General features: G+C 37.3%; 2 protein-coding genes across 2 annotated transcripts; one reads left to right on the top strand and one right to left on the bottom strand.

Moving 5' to 3' along the window:
- Nucleotides 1-4,937: 4,937 nt before the first annotated feature.
- On the bottom strand, nucleotides 4,938-17,789 carry LOC5576962 (tetratricopeptide repeat protein 27). Its single transcript, XM_001663007.2, has 3 exons — nucleotides 17,626-17,789; nucleotides 15,919-16,774; nucleotides 4,938-6,413 (listed from the first exon to the last, which is right to left on the bottom strand). Exons 1-3 carry the CDS (start codon nucleotides 17,672-17,674, stop codon nucleotides 4,964-4,966), a joined length of 2,355 nt encoding a protein of 784 aa, XP_001663057.1. The 5' UTR covers nucleotides 17,675-17,789; the 3' UTR covers nucleotides 4,938-4,963.
- Nucleotides 17,790-17,882: 93 nt separating this feature from the next.
- On the top strand, nucleotides 17,883-19,223 carry LOC5576961 (WD repeat-containing protein 92). The gene is made up of 2 exons (XM_001663006.2): nucleotides 17,883-18,893; nucleotides 18,956-19,223. Exons 1-2 carry the CDS (start codon nucleotides 17,989-17,991, stop codon nucleotides 19,161-19,163), a joined length of 1,113 nt encoding a protein of 370 aa, XP_001663056.2. The 5' UTR covers nucleotides 17,883-17,988; the 3' UTR covers nucleotides 19,164-19,223.
- Nucleotides 19,224-19,321: the final 98 nt, after the last annotated feature.

Genomic DNA, 19,321 nt, shown 5'->3' with positions numbered 1-19,321 from the left:
GTTAATAACTGTGGAAGTGCTCATAAGAACACTAAGCTGAGTAGCCGGCTCTGTCCCAGTGGGGAGGTTAATGCCAAGAAGAAGAAGAAGATGTACAGAAAACCGGTTGCGATTCCATTGATAAATTAAAAAGAAATAGCATGCACAAGGTGTCCACTTTACAAAATAAACAGTTTTTGAACAAGCCTAGGGTTAAAAACATCATTAAAAAAATTTAAAAAAATTTTTACCCAAACCGTGCTAAGATTGAAATTATATAGAAAAAATTAGAATTACAGTGGGATTCCGTTTTTGGCATGCTCCAGTTTTGGCACCCCCCGATTTTGGCAACAAAATGGATCCGTTTTTGGCAACATTTTTGAATACCATCAAAATTTATTTTTTTTTTTTTTTGTAAATATGATCGTGTCTGTTGCTGCAGTCATTTGAATAGCAGGTCAACTACACACCGATTACATTCCAGAGCTTCATTTTCGTCGATTTTCTCAAATCTCGCCAACTACTGAAGGCTCCCGTACGAGCATATTTACTTCTGGATGGTCGATGGTCTTTGGACATGCATTCGTAATGTTTTCTGAGGCCATTAATCTCCACCAGTATCTCAACTAAAGACCGATCTCTTTTCTTAGGCATTCATTCTGAGTAATCAGCCCACTTGAGTCTGCCAGTAGGTGATTCAAAAAAACTTTCTTCAGATTTGGAACATCTTATCTGAACAAAGCACAAGCACCGAAATAAGAGCAACAGAAAGTCTATGACTCACACAGATTTACAATCATGAATTTCGTCTCACCTTTCTAGCTCACTGTTCTAATTATTATGAAGTTACATTGCGTATGTAAAAAAAAACTTCGAGTTAATAGTTATAAACACAGCAAAATGTCGTGTATCATAACTTTTAAGAAATTTCATTATATAAATTGCGTTCTTCTAATGAACTACTAAAGTGTCAACATATATGTTTTCGGCCTTTTCAGTCTTAGAGAGCAGCGAGAACAGTATTGCTTCACTATCCGACGGTTTCGGTAATTTATCCTTGAAAAAGGTAAAATAAATTTACCTTCGCTGCTCTCTAAGACTGAAACGGCCGAAAACATCTTGTTTACCAGCTATAATATCCAGTCGTTAAGCAACTTTTCTGTCAACATATAATTCGTGAAAAGTGCGTATATATTTTTTTTAAGAATTTCAATGTGCCCTTCAAAACCGGCACCATGACAAATGTGAACACAGTCAAAAATACATTATTCTCAATAATATCATTGCAGCTTTCAAGTATGAGAGTATTTTTTTGTCTGTGGTATTAATGTATATATTGATCTTTATGCGTCAACAATTTAGTGCTACGTTAACTCTTTGTTGGAGTTTGTAAAGCGTCAAATTTGTTAAGACCTTGGAGAATCCTTAGAGGATTCTTGGTTGTTAGGGAACTTTCAGAAATTTGAAAAGATTGTTGAGGATTGTTAAGGGTTACTTGCGGGATCATGAGAATGTATTGGTTAATGGAGATTATGTCTAAAATCTGATGATTCCTAATGAAGTCTTAAGATTTTTAAGGCATCTTGTAAATTCCTAAAGGAATAATGCAGTATTTCTGGTAAAATATTGGGGAGTTTGAAAAGTTTTTCAGAGGAATTAGCGAATTGCTAGTGATAGGCTAAGAATAATAAACTATTGAAAATTTTCATCGGAGACTAGAGAATTATCGCAGCTGAATCCCAAGATGTTAATTTCTAGCAAAATCCTTAGCGAGATCCAGAGAATTCTGGGCGAGATTCTACGGATTCCTAGCAAGCCCTTGCAATTTCCTGTAGATTCCTTACGAACATATGAAGATTCGTATCACGCTCTTGAGGTTTCATAGCATGATCCTGTAAATTTTCGTTCCAAAGTCTCGATGCCATATACTTCCATAAAAATTATGTAATAACATTTTAATGATTCTTTCAAAACCAATAGTTGAAAAATAAAATATAAAATATGGGTTCCGATTTTGGCACGGTTCCGTTTTTGGCAACTGAAAATTTCGACTTTGTTGCCAAAAACGGAATCCCACTGTAAATTAAAAAATTGAGTATTAGAGAGAGATATATTCCTTCAGAACTCTTAGTAGCGAAATTGCAGAAAAAACTAATAATTTAGTTAAGTAAGGCAAAAGTTCAAGTGAAACATTTAAGATTTCGAGAATATTTCGGAATATTTAAGATTTTGAACTCAATTCAGAACAAATGTTATGGTAAAAGTTGAATGAAAGAGAAGTTGGGGTCATTTTTACCCGGCTTGACGCTGTGACCCATCTTTCAGACTCGCGAAGTGGAAAAATATCAACGTCATATGCAGCCCAGATCCCGCTGTCACGAAACGTCAAATGTAGCCCGTCGTTTCTATAGCTGAAAAAGTGAAAAGTATTGTATTCAAAATAAACTATAATTAGAAATCTCAGTCAACGGAGCAGTTTTTCCAAAGATACTGAAAAATCTAAACACAAGACTAATTTATAATGTCTGCTACGTTTGCTGGCACGAAACTTCACTCAAAATGCCGTTTATGCTTCGTTGTGATGCAAACGCAATGGTTTCTTGCTGAGATGGTCATGTGAGAGCTTGAACAGCTTGCGCAAGATTGATGTAAACACTGAGTGGAATAAAGAAAATCTCAGCAATCGTAGAAAAACGAAAACCGACTCCGCGAGTCTCGTCTCAGATCTTAATAACTCCGAACCACTGGACATTCCCAAAAATTCCAATGATCTTAGATAAACTTGGCATCCAGACGATTCCATTCGAATTAAAACGAAGGCAATTGACGAAATGGCAGTAATTTTAACTTGTTTTTTTTTTCATTTGCTGGACGGATACGGGTTAAGCATGTCAAGAAAGAACCACCTATTCAGTAATTTGATAAAAGCTTTCGACTGTGATGACTAATTTCTTTCCAAAATTGTATAGGCTCTATCAGTCTTGAGGCAGCTAAAACGAGCTAAAAGTCGTTTCAGCTGCCTCAAGACCACCTATTCAAGTAAAAAATTTCTATAGAAATATAGAGTATTACGCGATTATTTATCGCGACGGCGATCTTGAAAACTTCTTAAAATGCTTATAGATTGTCGCCGCTACTTAAAATCGTTTTGGTATCTTCTGCGCGATTATTTTTGATTGTCTAAGGCATGATCGCGCAGAAGCCACCAAAACGATTTGAAGTAGCTGCATCGATCTACAAGCATTTTAAGAAATTTTCAAGATCGCCGTGACGATAAATAATCACACAATGCACAGTATGATAGAAATCGATTGAGATTCGAAAAGTTATAATAGTTCGTTAATTTTGGACGTAAATATTGCAATTTTTGATCGAACTTCCATTTTATGGAACAAAATAAAAATGAAATCTTTTCGATTTTATATGCAAAGACATTTCTAGGCCTATCATAAGGATGCTTTGAGGCGTATCAGTTTTCGCATAAATACATGGTTTCTAAGTGGGGCAAAAGTTTGAGTCATATGTCAAATAATTTCTATACCGTTTTGTCTCAAATTCTGACAATGGCTCATTTTCAATAGCGATTTAAAAAAACTTTTATTTACAGGATGATCAATTATTCTATAATCCAAGTCCTCTACATTTGAAAGTTATGGAAAAATCAATTATTAACTTTGAAATCGCCACTGACTGTAGAATTTCCTTAGGACTTTGCCTACCTTTAGACGTATTCTGTGATTCAAAGTGTTTTTATTTTTGAAATAACTCAGAAAGTAAATGATTTGTAAGAGTTTGGTCATCATATTCGGCTTCAGGGGCCATGATTTAAGTAAGTAACGACATTTTCAACATTACCGAACATTGTTTACATGGGTGATCAATGTTACCCCATATCAGCTAAATCAAAAAATCACTTAAAACATTTATTTAAACATACTTCAATCTTTTGAAAACTTAAATGTAGTAAACAGTCACGAGTGGTTGGTGCCAGTACTTGTTTTAAAAATATAAAACTTGCTACATTTGCATTTTTAAATGGAAAATTTAAGAAATATCCCAAAAACTGATCAATGTTACCCCGAATTACGGAAACTCAAAATAAGTAGGGTTCAGAATTACTTGGGCACTTCCATGATTTGGTATGGGTTTTTTTCTCGGCCGAATTGTCTGAAACTTTGCAATAAGAAGCACTTTGATACGACGCATATTGTGACCAAATATGAGCACAGTATAGCTTTAAAAACAAACCCCACTGCCGAAGTGAATCAAAAATGCCAAGAATAGGATCTGGCTCCTCAAATATTTTGACACGAGTTTTTCCAGCAAAATTGTTGAAGGTTCATTGTGTGGTACTTATTTCATTTCAATTGTTAGTTTTTTTTCTGGAAATATCTATTAATATTCTATGGTTGAACATTCGCCCCTCCTTACTTCAATTAATATTTTATGAATTGAAAACAATTTTTGTTACGATATTGAAAAAGTCCTTTCTTAGAATTATACTACATAGATACCTAGATAACATTTATTTTACAGTAAGAAAAGCCACATTAAAATCGATCGTTTCTGTAGGGTCGTTAGCTGTGCAAAAATAATCGTTACTCGCCAGTATGACATCCATTGACGTTATCAACTGAATCGAACAATGCTTTGCCTCTAGATACCGCGAATTCATCATTCATTCATCGGAAGTAAGAATACTACCATAGAATATCTAGCGAACAACCAACAGCAATCTGCAAACATAAAAAGCATAATCGTTCTTTCGTTGTAGCTACGGCACCATCACGTGCTCTCACGCGCTTCCAGGCTCACGTGCTACAGAACGAAAGAAACGGAAAAATAATCGTCGGTGGTGGTTTCATGAGTGGGCGGTTTTTCTTTTCGGAGAGAGAATGTTCAATTCTCCAGAGAGATGAAAAGGACGTTTGGGAATGGAAGTTCATTTTGACGCGTAGTTTATGGGGAAATATAATATATCTTTTTATTGATTCATAGCGTTCGTCAACTCGGTCGTCAGTTTCTGTACAATTTCCGACAGCGATTCAACGAGGGCCACGTTCTGTTCCCAGTTTTCATTGCTAGCCGCCCGCAGACATCCCTGACCGGTTAATCGGGCCGAAGCAAGTTGCGATTTTACCGAAGGCAGCTTCCCAGCATCCGCCTTACCCGATACAAATGCTTGAAGACTACTTTCGCACAGAGTGATGCACAGCTTGAGGATCTTTTCACAATTGTCCGGCGTTTTCGACCATTGGCTGTTTGTTTGCGTATAGCCACGGTAGGCGCTTTGTAACTTTTGAGCTTTCTTTAATGGATCTTCCGTTTCCAGCTGGGAGGAAAGTTCGAAAAGTAATCCATTGTTGGGCGTCTTGGCGGATGCATGTCCGAGAAGCTTCAGGATCTTTTTCGTTAGACGTTGCGATGAATTCCCGCTTGCATCGGGAGCACCTTCCGAGATGACTTTGGTGAGAATTTCCAGCACTTCTTGGTCGTAGAACTTGTCCTTCAGTTCGATCAATCGCTCGTAGGCATTCAGGGCATCTTCGTAGTTTTTCGTGTCGACACTAACGGCGAGGAAGTTGTCCCAGACCTTCCAGTTGTTGAAGTTGCACTTGAGGGCTTCTTGTAGAACTTTGTGAGCTCGCTTTTTGTCACCCAGTTTGATGTAAGCCATGGACAAATTGTTCCACGATTCGAAGCCATGTGCCTCAAGAGTGGTATAGAGACGGTAGGCTTTAGCAGCCTCTTCCCATTGCTCAAGCTGCAGAGCGGCGTAACCAAGTCGGAGTAGAGTTGTTTCCTGGAGACAATTGATCTCAACTGATTTTTGCAAATGCGTAATGGCTTCCTGATATTGTTTTCTTGCAAAGTAGTAATTACCCCAATGCCTTTGCGCTCTAGCACTATTCTCTCCGGATAGTTCCCATGCTTTTTGGTAGCACTGGATGTCGTCGGTTGCGTCTCCCAATAAGCAGTACAAAGTAACGGTCGGCTTTTTATCGATTTCCTGCTGAATGATCTCGGCGGCTTTGTGTCTCAACTCCAGATGATTGTAACAGGAGATTACTTCCTCCCACAGTTGAAGTTCCAGGTACAAATCCAGAGCACCTTTTACCATACCCAAGCTAACCATCAGGTCGCCCAGTTTGGCCTTGATCTGCCAACGGGGAATAAGAGCAGAGCAGAAAGCATAGGACAAACGGTGCGGAACTGGAACGGTATTGGCATCCACAAGATTGACAAGCTCTTCACATTGCTTCAGAGATCGATCGACCGTTCGCTTGTGAGTTGCCTCCATTTGAATGTTGAGATATAATGCAGCGAGTCGCGTGGCCCACGGCCCATGCTCCTGGTAGAGCAGGGATGTTATGTACGGTTTGAGCTCTTCGTCGGCCAGTTTGTCTTTCGGCTGCGAGTACTTCAAATAAAGGCTGTAAAATAGAGCAAGAACTTAGTAAAAATCTTTTACGTCGAGAATGATAATAGCAAGGGGTTTCCAACAAACATTAGAGTGACAAATAATCAATGATTATGTACATTGATTTTTTTTAATAATCAAGTAATCAGTAGTTAATTTTAAAGCAAACAAAAAATAATTAATTGAAACCAATGAGAAAAGTCATCTAAGATTACGCTTCATTTTGTGAAATAATCATGTAATTTTCATATAATCATAAGTAATTTAAATAATCCATGTAATCGAAATAATCAGAAGTACTCCTATTTAATAACCAGTAATTCATCAAAAACATGGATTACACTGCGGAACACGTTTTTGTCTCCAGCACCAAAATACCGCTATTCACCTAAGGTGATTATAGAACGAAGCCACACCTCAAATTTTCAAGAGCACAAGTCTTGAGAACCAAACAGCGCTCCACGTTGAAAATTTATCCCATTGGTCACCACCAGCAAGCAAGAAATTTGATTTATTTTCAACGCAAACTGTTGTCAGATTCTCCAGTCTTGTGCACTTGAAAATTCAAAGTTTGGCTTCGTTTTACAATCACCTTAATTAAGGGTTGCTGAATCCATTGCCGTTTTCAGAAATAGCATACACTGAAATAAATCTGGGACGATATTTTATCAGAAATTTCATATAAATCCAACTACTCGTTTGGCTCATACATCTCAAATGCATTCCGATACTTGTTATTTATATTCCAGTTTGAAATCAACAGCGCGCATATAAATATGAAAAGCGTAGGCTCACGCTTAAGTGATATGCCCATAATATGAGCGATACTAGCTTCGCATATACTTTTCACGAACCGGCTTGTTTGTGTCTTTTATGGGTCTACCCTGTTTGGCATAATGCCATTTGGCATAATGCCATTTGGCATACAGTCGTTTGGCATAAAGTCGTTTGGCATAATAGTCATTTGGCATAATGGTCGTTTGGCATAATTTGAAAAAGGAAGATACTGCAGTGGTACAGTAATATGCCGTACCATAAGATGCGTCATCAAATTCCATGTTCCTTTTTTTTCAAATGACATGGAATAACTTAGGCGTTGGATATATTTTTGTTAAGGTGAAGATGAATCAAAGCCAAACTTCAAATTTTCAAGAGCACGGATCTAGAGAACTGAACACTCATTTGAGCTGAAAACTTAATCAATTGGTCACCACCAGCTAGTGATCAATCGATTAAGTTTTCAGCCTGAACGGATGTTCGGTTCTTCAGATCCGTGCTCTTGAAAATTTGAAGTTTGGCTTTGATTCATCTTCACCTTAAAAATGCGCCATAATATCCCGGACTTAATGATCCCGGAAATCATGTATGATGCAATTTCAAAAGAGCTCTATTGGATGTTGGTTTCCTTGAAAAATGATGATGTCCTGAAGTATGTCCTATCACTAACTGACAACGGAATGTACGATCGTGAGCAGTTTATACACACCCCTTTGCTTAATGGAAGGAATTTGATAAAATTCAATGTTTTTCACAATTATGCCAAACGACCGTTATGCCAAATGGCATTATGCCAAACAGCTATTATGCCAAACGACTGTATGCCAAACGGCATTATGCCAAACGGGGTAGACCCGTCTTCTATATGCATGCGTGTCATATTGAATAAATCATTTCGGCTGTTGTTATTTAGTAGAGTGAGTGAGAAATGAGAGCAAAGTTGCGTTGCTGAACCCGGAATTTCAAAATGTAGCTTTTAAAGCAATAATGTTTATTCTTCAGAGTTAACCTTATCCTTTAAGTGGTGAGTAATCATATATTGCCAAAACTAATATGGAATGATTATATTTTTAATACATGTTTCAGTGGCCTAGCACAGAATCAATAGAAGTCTTGCTATATGGTTTGACTTCATTGGAAAACTATTGGAAGGACCATTAAACCACATTTTCAGCGTAAGTATAAGGTATCGTATCATAATTAAATGATTTAAGTTGTTTTTTTTCTGTTTCAGCAGAATCATCTTTTTTTAGCAGACCATCCCGAAAAATCCAACAACTTAAGATGATCACCTATTTCCGGTAGAGCAATCTGTTTTTCATAAATATTAAACCTAAATGAAAATAAAAAGTTTTTATGAAATGTTTATTTGTTTCCGCATTTTATTTTAATAATTATAATCACCATGGTAAATAATAATGAAATGCATCTAGATTGCATATAAAACAAGTTACTTATGTCCATTGATTTTTATTTTACAGGCATATGAAGAAGATATGCGCACCCCACTTGTAAACACAACATGCATTTCAAATAATAATGCCATGTTTGACTGAAGTGCAAGTTACATATGCATTGCATATACTGCCCATAAACGCATGTCAGTCCCATGTTTGCTGGATTTCATTTAGGTTTACTATTTATGAAAAACAGATTGCTCTACCGGAAATAGGTGATCATCTTAAGTTGTTGGATTTTTCGGGATGGTCTGCTAAAAAAAGATGATTCAGCTGAAACAGAAAAAAAAACAACTTAAATCACTTAATTATGATACGATACCTCATACTTACGCTGAAAATGTGGTTTAATGGTCCTTCCAATAGTTTTCCAATGAAGTCAAACCATATAGCAAGACTTATATTGATTCTGTGCTAGGCCACTGAAACATATAGGGTTTCGTTCTACTTCGTCTTAAGAGCTACTATTCGTCGTATCAAACTTAAAATGTTCCACTACGGCGGATATTCCAACTTACCTGCAACATAGATTCATTTTCCAAATGTAATTTTGTAAAAGCTTTTATGATTCGTCCACCTGTACACCAAAAATGCAATGAAACTACTGTATTTCGATAAATAACTTCAGTTCAATTATCCACTTTACACTTTTTACCTTCGTACTTCTTCACTGAAGGATGTCATTCCAATCACACGCCGTAAAACTTCAATAAATCCCCAAATTTTACGAAATTTCCTCAACCGCCGCGAATAATTGAGAATGTAAACAAAGTTCAATCCGTCGTACTGAGAAAAAAATATTGTGCGCATCAATGTGTGCGCGACGCTCGACGTAAAAATACGATTCCTTTGATTGTGTTGTTTTCGCTGTACTGTGAGCAAATGCCAGAATTGTACGGTCAAAAGTAATTGTGTTCATATGTTTGGGCTGAATTTTGATGAGAAACAATTAATTTTAAAGGAAATTAGTATATTCCATCATGCTGAAGGAATGGAGGGAGATGCCCGTAGATCTATATTTTCTAGTAAAACATTTTATTATAGCGTTGATGTATTGTGTTTTAGCCACTCAATACATCAAAGTGAGCCGTAAGTTGTGAGACGAATCTGGAAACTGATTGCGACGGAGTTGAAAACGATACGACGGATTGAGAATAGGGTAAGATGCTTTTTCTTTGCATTATTTCCAAAAAGAGATCAAGATTTATCAAAATGTTATTGTACAATGCTAAAGCCGTTTTGAGAAAGAATTGTTTGGCATCGGTTTGTATCAGCATCATTAACTGCAATACTGAGAAAATTGCAGTTCTCACTGATCAATGCTTAATACGATGGATACTAGCACATCACCCTATTAAAAATATAATCATTCCATATTAGTTTTGGCAATATATGATTACTCACCACTTAAAGGATAAGGTTAACTTTGAAGAATAAACATTATTGCTTTAAAAGCTACATTTTGAAATTCCGGGTTCAGCAACGCAACTTTGCTCTCATTTCTCACTCACTCTACTAAATAACAACAGCCGAAATGATTTATTCAATATGACACGCATGCATATAAAAGACACAAACAAGCCGGTTCGTGAAAAGTATATGCGAAGCTAGTATCGCTCATATTATGGGCATATCACTTAAGCGTGAGCTTACGCTTTTCATATTTATATGCGCGCTGTTGATTTCGAACTGGAATATAAATAACAAGTATCGGAATGCATTTGAGATGTATGAGCCAAACGAGTAGTTGGATTTATATGAAATTTCTGATAAAATATCGTCCCAGATTTATTTCAGTGCAAGAGTTTCAATAAAAGGGTGATACGGTCAAAATTTGGTCAAGGAAAATGTGTGAGAATTGGTGAAATCGTTTGTTTAAAAAATTAAATGATATTTCTTTTTTGTTTTTAATTTCAGATAGTATAAAATTCAGGAAAAAATACTCAGTTAAGCCCCAAACACAATGTGAACGGCAGCACGGTACAACGGCAAGACGGCAAGCCCATCTTGATCTACACTTCACTTGTCATGCCCATGTTGAATCTGACTTTGTCGACATTGATCAAAACATTAACATGTCGTTCAAATCGCTGTTGCCGTTTTGCCGTAATGCCGTTGCATCGTGTTTGACCCTTTAGGCTTCCGCTTTTCTAAGTACAAATTTCCGGGCCTTTCGCTTGACCCCTGCCATCAGATTTTGTACAGCCACCTTGCCCACCTTCTTTACCGCGGAACGCTAGTTTGCCTTAAACTGCTTCTCGTCTCTAGCCGTTTTTTTTTGTCTTCTTTAGGTTCCGCTTGACAATATACCAATATTTCTCAATTGGGCGGAGCTCTGTCGTGTTGGGAGGGTTCTGCACGTTGTTGGCGGCGTACCCCTCCATGGCCTTTTTACCGTAGTGGAAAGATGCCAAATCCGGGCAAAACAATACGGAACAACCGTGTTTCTTCAGGAAAGACCGCAGACCTTTATTCAAACACTTTTTCATGGAAATTTCTTGGTTGACAGTCCCACTGGCTATAAAATTGCTGCCACAGGTACAGATGACTTGCCAAACAAGACATTTCTTTGCGAACTTCTAGACTATCATATGACAAGCAGCATTCGGTTTTAACGTAGGTTTCGTCGTTCATTACCACACAGTCAAAGTTCGTCAGCATCGTCGTATACGACGAATTCCATCCATAATGAGTCGAAAAAAATAAAAATCGTACTCGATAGTCTTCGATTTGGATTAAATTTTGCACATGTTTTTGGTATGGTAGAATAAGTGTTTTCCATAGAAAAATTGATCTTTTTGACTCAAGTATGACTTTTGAAAATGGCCTATAAATTTTTACATGCTACCCATTTGAAAAATTCTAACTCCGAAACTGTTGATTTTAGAGAAAAATGTTCTATGAAGAAGTTGTAGTGAATCGTTTGGACTATAAGAAAAAAATATACACTGAAAAAATATTTTATTTATTTGCATAGAAAATTCAAAAATAAAACTTAAATTTTAAATAACAGAAATACCCCATTTTTAATATTTTTTAAATTTTCACCATCGAATCTTGATAGTAAAGAGATGTTTAGTACAAAGTTTCATGATGAAGAAATTTTTAGTAAAAAGGTTTTCTAAGAACAACTTTTGGTCGATTTTCAAAATTTTGATATTTTGTCAAAATAAATACGTTCTGATGATACAGTAAGCATAATGATTATATGAATAATTTCTCTAGAAGTAGCCAATTTCGAATTATATCGAGTTAAATGCAAAAAATATTGTTTAAATATTAAAATAGGCCATTTTTTTTAGTTATTCGTGATTCTCGATCAAGGAAAATAAATAAGTGGAAAGAAATATGGTCTTTACTCTCGAAAACGTGTTATTATGAATGGAGAAACGTGAATAACTTAGGAAAATGGCCTATTTTAATATTTTAACAATATTTTTTGCATTTAACTCGATATAATTCGAAATTGGCTACTTCTAGAGAAATTATTTATATAATCATTATGGCTTAGAATAATTTCAAGATGCTTACTGTATCATCAGAACGTATTTATTTTGACAAAAAATCAAAATTTTGAAAGTCGACCAAAAATTTTTCTTAGAAAAACGTTTTTATTAAAAATTTCTTCATCATGAAACTTTGTCCCAAACATCTTTTTACTATCAAGATTCTATGGTGAAAATTTAACAAATATTTCAAGAAAGCATGCGATTCAATTAAAACGATAAATTCTATGAAGCATTTCTTTGTATCAACCCTTCAATATATGTTTTGGAAGCATGCTCAAAAAGCTTCGAAAAAGGTTTTTCCACAATTTATTCCTAGAAACAATTGGGTCCTAAAGCCCTATCCCAATTTTAGTATTAAACGCTTAAGTTTAGGGCAGAAACACATGTTTACTCAATTTTTAAATGATTTTCATTGGTTTAAGTCCAAAAAACATTTTTTTTATAATTTTTGAGATTTTGTCACACCTCTTGGTTTGAACTCAAATTTTAAGTATATTTTGTTTTCCGTGTCCCTTCCGAAATGTCAGATAGATACAACTAGTAATCCTTTATAAGAGAGATTCGCGGAAACTGACATTTCTGTCAAAATGTGAGCCAATCCTAGCAGCGAGAGCTGTCAAAGTGTGAGCCAAACGAACATGCGTTATGTTTGTTTTGAACTTTTCTTGAAGAGTAATGTAATCCGCTTGAAATTATTTCGGTAAAAGTAATTTTGCATGAAGCAAAAAAATGAAATATTTTTCTTTTCTAAATTTTTGTCATTGCGATTATTGATTGTTGATTTTTTCGGCTGTACATTAGGCGGCATCCATTTATTACGTAACGCTAAAATTGGAAATTATTGACCCCCCCCCCCTCCGTAACGCTTTTTGTATGAAAAATTTCAAATTTTTGTATGAGCCGTAACGCTGTAGCCTACTCCCCCCTCCACCTAGAGCGTTACGTAATTTGTGGATGCCGCCTTAGTTTGGATATGTAGCTCAAAGATCTATAACGAAACAAAATACGCTTCTCAACAATGAGGAAGTCATATCCGTGTTACAATATTATTCTCGACGCCAAGCAAAATCAGCACTGCTGGTCTGTTGCCAAATCATTCCATTTTACTTCCGCTTATCTCTCTATAAAGGATCACTAATACAACCCCAGTGTTAAAATTATAAGCCCTGTGACATTTTTGTTGAAAAAGTGAATGTCAAACATGATCACAAGTGTCAAGGTTCATATTTGGCACCATTTTTAAAATTGATGTTTAAAAATGTTATAACCGTTATTTGAGATAGAAAAATTGGTAAAGTTGTTGTAAGAACATGCTCTTTCGTATCATTAAATAAAAACAAGAATTTATTAAACATTTTAGGACCCAATTGATAATATAAATTCCCAGGGATTGAATCCTGAGAAATTTGAGAGAATTTCTCACGTATCGCTCTCTGTAACTATCACAACATGCTGCACATTATGGGAGACTGTTTATCGTATACTACTACAACTTTGATCAGATTGGGGGGATAGTAGTGCATGATAAAAACCCCTCTAAACATGCTCCAAGCCTGGGGGACACTATTGCTATTGGAAGTTCGTGGATTGTTTATCGTGCCAGTAAAAAAAACACCTATCCCCAACGGTAAACAAGCGAGAAAAATGAATTTTATCATCGCGCTCTCTTTGGGGCTCTCGCTCGCTGCTTCCATTTATCAGACTTGTTACACCTTGCGATACAATGACGATCGTGGACCGCAACAGATGAGATGTTTTTCTTTGCTTGCTTTGATCGTGCTTCATGTTGAAGAGCTAGTCCGCTAAGACCACGCAGATCCTAGCGAGGCTAGCCCGTCCACATCCGATTATAAATCATAAAGAAATACAATACAGTAGATGTCTCCTTCAACTGGGCAGCTAACTGACTGATACCTCAATCAGCAGCTGCAACTCTCTTTATTCATTCCAGGTATATATTTACAATTCAATCACACTTATCCAAATATCATACCTCTCGATAAATCTTCCACACTTTTACCTACGACGACGCATGCTTCTCAACCGACGATTCTTCTACCTGAGGTGCGACACTACCTCTATTCCAACACTTCATACTCAAATGAGAGCGAATTATGCAATGCCTGTAACATTCCTAAATAGATGCTTAAATGCATGCATAAGAAAAAGGAAGTATACTTTAGCCAAGGTCTATCACATCATTTTCAAAGATTTGGTCTGTCCTAAGAAGTATGACAAGTTTTTATTCACAAATACAACATTAAATCACAGACAAAATTAAATAGTTATTCTTTGTTTTGCGTTCTAGTGTAAAATACCTATATTATAGATTCTGTAAAATTTTAAAGAGCTTATGTGCTTTGTACTAGGATGGCTTGGTTAAAAAAACGAACTTTGCAGTAAAAAAAAAAAAAAAAAAATCAATATTTTTGAAAGTACTATGGAAACTTAAATTTTTATTATTGTCAAAAATCAGTAACCAGAAGAGGCTTCAAGAAAAAAAGAAAAAGGATAGGGATGTTCATAAATAAAAATTATAAAGCATAAGCATAAATGACCGTACAATTCATAGTTGCTACTCCATGATTGATTGAACAATCGAAGTTACACAGAGATTTAATTAATGGGGCTTGGGATTAGCTTAAGGCTGAGTAGCCCGTCATTCATTTTGGCAACAATGATGACTTTTCAGCTTGCATTTCAAAGTGATAAAAATCAGTCTTAATAGTTTATATTGACTTGAAAATGTATCACTGTACGCGCTAACATGTATAAAGAATGCTGATACTTTTTCAGCTGTGTCAGTGCAAAATCAACTGATTTTCTTTGATTTGAAATCGTGAGATGAATTAGCAACAATCATCAACGACGCGTACAAATTTCAATGACGGCCTACTTCGCCTTAACATTCTCAATGTGCACAAATCGAGAGCTCAAATTTTATAAATCAATAACGGCACCGGCCACGTCCTTACGGTCATCGGGGAAGGTAAGGAATGTTAGTTCGACAACCGTTGTTACTAGAGACCGAGATCACCTCTGCATCTCCACAGTTGTCATGGAAAGGATATTGGGTTAGTGGGATAAGGTAGAGATCTGGGAGTAACCAATGTTTGGTGATGCGATCCATGATATAATCACGCCTAACCGGATTCGCGAAATAATTCAATAATCGCATTGTACGCCGAACAAGTGTTCGTCACTCGCCCCCGCAGGAGCAAGCGACACGATCAATAGATTAAACGCTACTAACGGACCGCGCACTTTTTCACTTCTGTACTACAGACGCGCGACATGTTTGATCCTGCCCCCATTGCCCGCCCCCGCAGGAGCAAGCGTCAAGGTCGAAGGATCAAACACTACTGTGGTCAAAAATAAAAATTATAAAAATCAAAAAACAAAATTCATAAATTTGCGAATACAAATAAATTATTGCCCAAAGCGTGTTTAGAACGATTCTAGATAACGAAAAATGATATTTAGATCGAAAATAAAAATTTGGGTATTAGAGGGTTAAAACATAGCATCAATTGTAAAAAGCGGCCTTCATAATTTTATATCGAAAATTTAGCGTAAAATAGTTTTAAAATAAGTGACTTTCTGACTTTACCCGGTATACCCCCGTTGGTTTGACGACATTTAATCTGAACACTTTTGGTGGTCGAAAAAGTTGAAATTTAGCGTGGCATAATTTGTGTACCATCCCTTAGATGACCTATTATGCCCCTCCTTACCCTAATCAATTCAGTTGGAAACCCCTAGGATAATAGCTTACATTTTCGATAGAACCATCGCCTGGATCAAACTGGGAAGTTGGGCATCCACATTTTCCTGTTCGCTCAAGAACTGAATCTTCTCCAGCCGTACATCGTCGTCTAGTTTTAGTATCGTCGGCAAAGTGACATGCCCATGGGATACCTGCGAGCTCGGAAAGCTAGTCGTTTCCAATCCTTTCGCCCTTAAAACTAGCTGAGGCAGAGGATTCTGCTGATGCTTGGTTCGCATTCCAAGAACACCTTCGACAGTTATGTCGACGCCGGAAACGTTTTGCAGTGCGGTCATCCAACGCTCCGATTTGGTGATACGCTTGAAGAGAACGTATCCTTGCAGGATTTCAACGTGGGTTTGCACTTTTAAACCGTTATCGTCCACGTTCTCCATCGCCTTATTAAGATGATTCACGTTTTCGTCGAATTTCGAGTAGAGGCTGTGAACGAGATCGTCCAAGCAGCGCTGGTAAACCACCAGAAAGCGAAGATACCACAATCGTTCAATGAAACTGGCATGCGATTCATCGCTTTCGGTTGGCACAAGCTGATCGAACGCAGTCTTGCAAACATACAGCAGTTCTGCGGCTATGGTATTCGGATTCAGCTCTTCCCCGTCCACTTTTAGTAGGTTCCGCATGTTTAGTTCTTCGGGGAAGTCAATGCTACTATCAAGTAGCAACGTGGGGCCAAGGAAGTTGCTTTGGACGAAGGCGAGTAGTGCGGCAATAGCTGCTTGGAGTACATCACTACGTTCGTTGAGTGATTCGCCGGTTATGAAGCGTTTGAAATTATCATGTTGGAAGCATTCATTCCATTTTGCTGCTTTGATCAGTTTCGTTAATCCAGAATCATTCGAACTGTCTGAAAACATTAATTTGATTAGTAATTGTACAGTTCCCACCTTAAATGAAGTGCGTACTTCATTGTAATCACGAATATTGGCAAAAATCGTATGCAAACTTTTGAACGTATGTATTCACATTTTTTTGTTACAAATTTAGTACATTGCAACTTATGTATGACCGAAATGAGTGTTTTATTGATTTTAAATAGTTCAGACTTTTTCGCCAAAATTTCGTGAGCGCTTTTCAAAGAATATAAGATTGCGATTCTAATGACACATTGATTTAAAATTTTGGTCGATCCAATTCTGAGTAAATTAGTCATGTTTTATCAGTGTGTTTTTGAAACATGTCACAACTTTAAGTAAAAAATTAGTACACAAAATTCAAAAAATGTTTTTTTTTTAGAAATCTAATCAAATACTTACAAAGTAAAAATAACTCATTGTCTTTCGAATGCACCATAGAGAGTTTTAATTTGACGTGTAATCACAGAGATATGGACAAAACACTTTTGTATGTTTTTTAGGGGGTGAACCCAAACTTTTGCACGGGAGTGTATATCGTATTCGTTTCATCTTTGCGAAAAACAAAGAACCTAATCTATAATATTATGTATTACAAAATGATGAAGTGTTAATTGTGAAATTCAGATATTTCAACAAAATATGGTTGATTTTTGTCAATTTACTCGAATACAATGACATGGGCATTTAATTTTGGCGATGACTGTATTGCATCTCGTCATTGAAATGTTAGATCTCCAACATAAGGATGATTACCCTAATCACGTTCAAACGTTTTGCTTACGCGAAACTCTCTCCATATGCGTCACCATTTATCGTCCCACAACTCAACCAAGTAGCTTACCTTCATTATTTATAAAGCTGAACAAGTTCGGAGTACATTTTTCGTCCATGGCGATGGGGTTTTAAAGATTTTGCTTCACAAAATTCTCGATTAAATACAGCCAAATTTTCCGAAACTCGCAAACGCACGTGCTGTTTACATTCAAAACACCGCAAGCTGTTTTTGTTTGAGTAAGCTGTTTGTGTACAGCGGCACCACCTTTGAACGTCAAATGTATCGACAAATTGATCAAACAAATTTCACCACATGGGTTTGTTTACAGATCTTAGCAACGGCAGTGTTCGCTCTTGTTTCAGTTTGCCGGATCGAATTTCAGGAGCAAATCTTCCATACTGTTCCGACGAAACCACCAGCTTTCCGACGATGGATTCCGTCCAGATGATAGCCCACATCGAAAAGTCGCTGGACTATTCCGTATTCGACGTCAAATGGATACCCTGCACGGCCAAGTTTGTGGTGATGGGATCGAAACCGAAAGGAACCGGAATACTGCAGATCTACGAACTGAACCGGGGCGAGTTGGACAAAGTGCGCGAGATTGAAAAGCCAAAGTCATTCAAATGCTGCTCGTTCGGGGCTTCCGGACTGCGTGAGAAGCAGTTGGCCACGGGCGATTTCATGGGTAAGTTGGCGATATACAATGTGGAACGGTTAGAACAGCCAGTTTATGAAGTGCCTGAAGCGCATGCCGGGATCATTAACTCGCTGGATGCCATTGGAGGAACGACGGTGAATTGTGGAGCACCAGAAATCGTCACCGGAGGAAGGGATGGTTCGGTGAAAGTTTGGGACCCGAGACAGAAAGATGCCCCGGTGGCGCACATTAGTGCCCTGGGGGATGGTCCCGCCGAAAAGCGCGATTGCTGGGCTGTAGGCTTCGGCGATTCCTTCGATTCTCTTGAACGATGCGTAGTATCCGGTTACGACAACGGCGACGTTAAGCTGATTGATCTACGGGTGATGAAAGAACGTTGGACCACCAACGTAAAGAACGGCGTTTGCGGAATCGAATTCGACCGCAAGGACATCAAAATGAACAAACTGGTCGTCACAACGCTGGAGGGAGGCCTGCACGTGTTCGATATGAGGACCCAACATTCCGAGAAAGGTTTCGCACAGCTGACGGAAAAGGACGCGGGACAGGCCTTGGGCAGCAATGGGGTCATTAGTGGTGCCAAGTCGACCGTTTGGACCGTTAGACATTTACCGCAGAATAGAGACATTTTCGCTACCTGTGGAGGAGCTGGTAATATTCGGGTGTGGCTTTAGTAAGTATTGAAACATGAAATCATTAAACTTGTTCACTAATAAGTAATTTCTATCTTTTCAGCCACTATCCCGAAAAACGTACGAAATCAACCTCCACCGGGGAAGAACAAGGTGTTGTCGGTTCCCTAGAGATGTTAAATGCCACTACAATCTCCACTCAGCCGGTTCACACGTTCGATTGGAGTCCCGATAGGCAAGGCTTGGCAGTATGTGGAGCGTTCGATCAAACTATTCGAGTACTGGTATCAACTAATTTGCACCTGCATTGAAACAGCTTTAAATATAGAATATATTTTCCTATTCGATCTTCTTCTTAGTTACAACAAAAATTACTTTTTCTACTTTTCGTAGTTTATTATCGAAGCCTGCCCAAGTAACCACAAGCATTATATCTTTGCATTAATTTGGTCGAAAGTCAACATTTTTT

Source organism: Aedes aegypti, chromosome 2 (genome assembly GCF_002204515.2).
Source record: "Aedes aegypti strain LVP_AGWG chromosome 2, AaegL5.0 Primary Assembly, whole genome shotgun sequence".
In the NCBI taxonomy this organism is placed as follows: domain Eukaryota; kingdom Metazoa; phylum Arthropoda; class Insecta; order Diptera; family Culicidae; genus Aedes; species Aedes aegypti.
Note: the sequence above shows the minus strand (reverse complement) of the source record. Positions and strands in the feature narration are given on the sequence as shown.

Bases quoted from the DNA above. Each gene is read 5' to 3' on its own strand.
- LOC5576962 (XM_001663007.2), bottom strand. From the start codon at position 17,674: ATGGACGAAAAATGTACTCCGAACTTGTTCAGCTTTATAAATAATGAA. The intron at 16,775-17,625 runs GTAAGCTACTTG...TAATGTTTTCAG, and splicing joins CAGCTTTATAAATAATGAAG to ACAGTTCGAATGATTCTGGA. The intron at 6,414-15,918 runs GTAAGCTATTAT...TCTATTTTACAG, and splicing joins GCGATGGTTCTATCGAAAAT to CCTTTATTTGAAGTACTCGC.
- LOC5576961 (XM_001663006.2), top strand. From the start codon at position 17,989: ATGGATTCCGTCCAGATGATAGCCCACATCGAAAAGTCGCTGGACTAT. The intron at 18,894-18,955 runs GTAAGTATTGAA...CTATCTTTTCAG, and splicing joins AATATTCGGGTGTGGCTTTA to CCACTATCCCGAAAAACGTA.